Source organism: Populus euphratica, unplaced genomic scaffold, assembly GCF_000495115.2.
Source record: "Populus euphratica unplaced genomic scaffold, PopEup_1.0 scaffold3196.1, whole genome shotgun sequence".
In the NCBI taxonomy this organism is placed as follows: domain Eukaryota; kingdom Viridiplantae; phylum Streptophyta; class Magnoliopsida; order Malpighiales; family Salicaceae; genus Populus; species Populus euphratica.
Window position 1 is genome coordinate 845 of NW_011503017.1, and position 4192 is coordinate 5036.

Sequence of the window (4192 nt, forward strand, 5' to 3'; positions counted from 1 at the left end):
TATATTTCTTTTTTTTTCTATCAATTCGATATAAAGTTCTATCTGCTCAAAAAAAAAAATTCTTTGAAGAATAGAAATCCATGATGAATGATATTAAGAATCATTATTATTTCAACACATGTAAAGGGGGTGGAAAATTCCTTTACCTGTGTCGAAGAATAAAAAGACAGGTAGAAAAATATCCTCTATAATATTTTGTTTTTCTTGTTTAACCTTTTCTTTTTCGTTTAGTTATCTTATACTTACTATCAATATTTAGTTGATTCTATTGGAATAGCAAAAAGTTACGGATATCACAACTAAATATGTGAATACTGAAATAATCACACCACTTTAATTTAGATGGGAAAAGAGCGGATAAAGTCAAATAGTCTTCTTTTCAATATACATACTAAATACAGAAATGTGGTACAAGTAATTCCCCTAATTTGGTATAAAAAAATATAAATAAAAGCAAAACAAAAGCTTTTTCACAATTTTTTTATCATACAAAATTTCTAACAAAATTTTTCTTCTTTTTAAAAAATTAAAAAAAGATAAGAACTTGATATTAATAAATTCATAATCTAGAAATTCATTTCAAACAATTGAACCTTCTCAAACTGTTTTTTTTTAAGAATAAAAAGGATTTATGTCAAAATAACAGATGTCAAAAATAACAAAAGGTTTTGGATACGCAATGGATCTTGAAGTACTATTTCTGTATCTTTTTAATCAAATCTGCTCATATTAGAATTACTTGTTAATGATTAATCGAGTTTGATAGATTTATTTTTTAAAACAAAAAGAGCGGATAAAGTCAAATAGTCTTCTTTTCAATATACATACTAAATACAGAAATGTGGTACAAGTAATTCCCCTAATTTGGTATAAAAAAATATAAATAAAAGCAAAACAAAAGCTTTTTCACAATTTTTTTATCATACAAAATTTCTAACAAAATTTTTCTTCTTTTTAAAAAATTAAAAAAAGATAAGAACTTGATATTAATAAATTCATAATCTAGAAATTCATTTCAAACAATTGAACCTTCTCAAACTATTTTTTTTTAAGAATAAAAAGGATTTATGTCAAAATAATAGATGTCAAAAATAACAAAAGGTTTTGGATACACAATGGATCTTGAAGTACTATTTCTGTATCTTTTTAATCAAATCTGCTCATATTAGAATTACTTGTTAATGATTAATCGAGTTTGATAGATTTATTTTTTAAAACAAAAAGTTCTGATACTAAAGATACTATCAGGGCCATATAGAATCTATAACCCATATGTTTAACAGAAACAATTTCAGAGACTGCATAAAAATGGGCTTGGGTCGAGGTAATGCTAGGGTAAGAGCTGCTAGTTCATCGCAGAGCTACCTTGATTAATAAATTGATTTCCAGCTAATATTATGTTTTACGGTTGATGTTAATTCTAAAAAAACTCTCGTTTACTCTTCATTTTATAATAATTTTTCAGAAATAACGACTCCCTTCATTATCATTGTTGACTATTTTTGCAGAAAAAACACAAATTATTCATTGATTGTGTGAACCAGTATCTGGAAACACTCCTTAAATTTCTTTTAATGCACAAGATTGATATAGGGAGGGCATTTTTAAGATCAGCTATAGAGGGATCAAGGGTTTTTTCCTTTAAAAAAAAAAAAGAGTTTTGATTCTAGTAGGTTATTCGTTTTCCTACTCTATATTGCTTATTCTTGTATTACATAATTAAAAAGGACACAGAAATGTGGTATATATAAAACTTAAAACTTTCAAAATGACTATATAAAATAGAACTACTAAAATTGTGAAAGGCCAATTGGCTAGGATTAAAGAAAAGCAAGACTTCTGATGCAAACACGAGGAAGTGTCAAAGCATCCATTTTCGAATTGTATAAAACAAATCCAGGTTTTATCTACCATCAGATGATGATACACCAGAGATTGTAAGCACGGCTATAAAGAAACACATCGCAGAGGTTCATTACAAGATCGATCATAAAAGCATAATCAAAGACACTGGTTTGGTTCCAGAAGAGGACTATAAGATAAAACTCAAACAAACAAACCAGTATCATAATCCAGTCAGGTTCACCGCCACAAGCTATGAACATCCCGCTTATATGTAGAGTGCATAGAACCCTCCACCGTGAAAATGGTATACTTGTATTTAGCTGGCACGGCTTCTAATGACATCGAGACCCATTTCAGTTGGATCGGTTGCCTGCAACTCTACCTGAATACCATCTAGTTCTCTCTTGAACCTGTCCTTAGAACTAGCATAAATCATCTTGCTTCTCACCCTTGATGTGTCGGGACACCTTTGCAAGCCACACAGAAAATTATGAGCGTCAGTTAAAAGTGAGAGTCCAAAAACAATAAACGCACGTGTGTGTGTGCGCGCATATAAACAATGTTAGATTTCACTACCATGCAATGAAGAAGATTCTGCTCGCACATGTGTGTGTGTGCGCATATAAACAATGTTAGATTTCACTACCATGCAATGAAGAAGATTCTGCTCTTTTGGACATTCTCTTCAGTCACAAAATCAAAATCATAAACAGCATAGCGACACTCATCAGCAGGGAGGCTTGCAGTAAAATCTTCATAGCTTTGGGCAGGCTCGCCAAGCTTTTCCACAATAACCTGCTTTTGCTCTTCCTCGATCTTGTAAACTATGAAGCGGTAAGTTCTTTTAGCCTTGAGCTCCAAAAACTTCAGCTTGCATTCATCATGCACTGCCATACCAGATGCTGCATTGGCCTGTGCATTGAAATAGATATAATATATGGTAAGATGGAGAAACGATGAAACCACTCATGACATGTTTTAACAAGAACCTCTCTTATTATTTGATTGATCCATACTTTATTAACATGATAAGCCTTAGGGGTGGAGAAACAACATAAACAGCAGAGCTTCTACATATATGGTATTAATTAATGCACAATGGATCACAAATTGCTACACATAATATCCAAAGTTGTGACATCGGTCATCAAAGTTTTTAAGAGAATAGAAAGAAAGAAGTTGCAGACTGGAAGCCTTGAACATTCAAGAAGATTGAAAGATAACAGCGCCACATTGACCAGGATTTTTAAAATTTATGAACACGCTGGACCGACCTTTATTGAAAAGCACACATTTTCTCCCTACCAACACATTACGGATTCAGTAATGGACCATGCATCTTCTCACAGCCATTCCACTCACATAAATGACTGGAACAAACATCCTATCCTATGAGGCAAAGTAGAAGGCATTCAGACGATAAGGATAAAATCACTGAAGGCATTAGGTTTCTAAGCTGAACACTTGAACTCTGTTTGTTATTAAGTAATAGAGAATAGAAAAAAGAAGTGAAGTTGCAGCACATAGGATTTTGTGACAATTCGTAACCTACTAGTTGATGTTTGACAAGAGAAAGTAAAAAAACAAAGCCACTATGTAAAAAAAAAACACTTAACCGAGGCGTTTGCCAAGGGAAAAATAGATTTTTATTATTATTATATAAAAATGAGACAGATTTATATAGCTAAGTGAAGCTCTAGCAATATTAGCAAAATGTTAATAATAAATTAAGATTAAAAAAAATAAGGGATCAAAATCAGCCATTTTAGACTACAATTGTACAGACAAGGATTCCATTAAGAACAAAAAAAAAGAAAAAAGAAAAAAAGAGTTTCAGATAAAAGATGGTATCATGTCTGAATCGTCATCTTGGAACCAAACTAAGATATAAAGCAGAATAAGCCGAATACCCTAATCCAACTTGTTCTCGCCATGTTAATGGTTTTTCCAGTTTCCAATCCATGTACGTACTATTTTCCACTCGATTGCGCGCTAACAAGAATTTTGCAGGATCGTGGGCTATAATTCCTCATTCGTTGTTGGTAAGCAAAGACAAGATGGAACTTGATGTAAATAGCACCCGACATATATAGATCAAATTAAAAAAACAAATCAAGATCAATGGATCAGACATTAAAAAAAATATCAAGTCTCCAAACCAGAAGATATTAAGTCGAAAGATCTGAGAATCAAAATAAAGTAAGGCAAAATCAGATCTATAAAATTTAACTTGATCGCCTGTAGTTGCAAATCATAGATCAAAACCAAGAATTTGTTCGATGCAATAAAGTAAAGAGTGAGAAAGAAGAGACTGACCATGGTTATAGGAGGAACGGAGGTTGTCTAC

At 31.8% G+C, this 4192-nt stretch overlaps 1 protein-coding gene across 1 annotated transcript; it reads right to left on the bottom strand.

Moving 5' to 3' along the window:
• Window positions 1–1843: 1843 nt before the first annotated feature.
• On the bottom strand, window positions 1844–4186 carry LOC105119602 (actin-depolymerizing factor 2-like). The gene is made up of 3 exons (XM_011017757.1): window positions 4162–4186; window positions 2492–2757; window positions 1844–2312 (listed from the first exon to the last, which is right to left on the bottom strand). The coding sequence occupies exons 1-3, from the start codon at window positions 4162–4164 to the stop codon at window positions 2162–2164; spliced, it is 420 nt and encodes a 139-aa protein (XP_011016059.1). The 5' UTR covers window positions 4165–4186; the 3' UTR covers window positions 1844–2161.
• Between the last annotated feature and the right edge of the window lie 6 nt (window positions 4187–4192).

What these genes read in the sequence shown, in the direction of transcription:
- LOC105119602 (XM_011017757.1), bottom strand. An exon ending in AGAATCTTCTTCATTGCATG is followed by an intron (nt 2,313 to 2,491) that starts GTAGTGAAATCT and finishes TGGCTTGCAAAG; the next exon opens with GTGTCCCGACACATCAAGGG.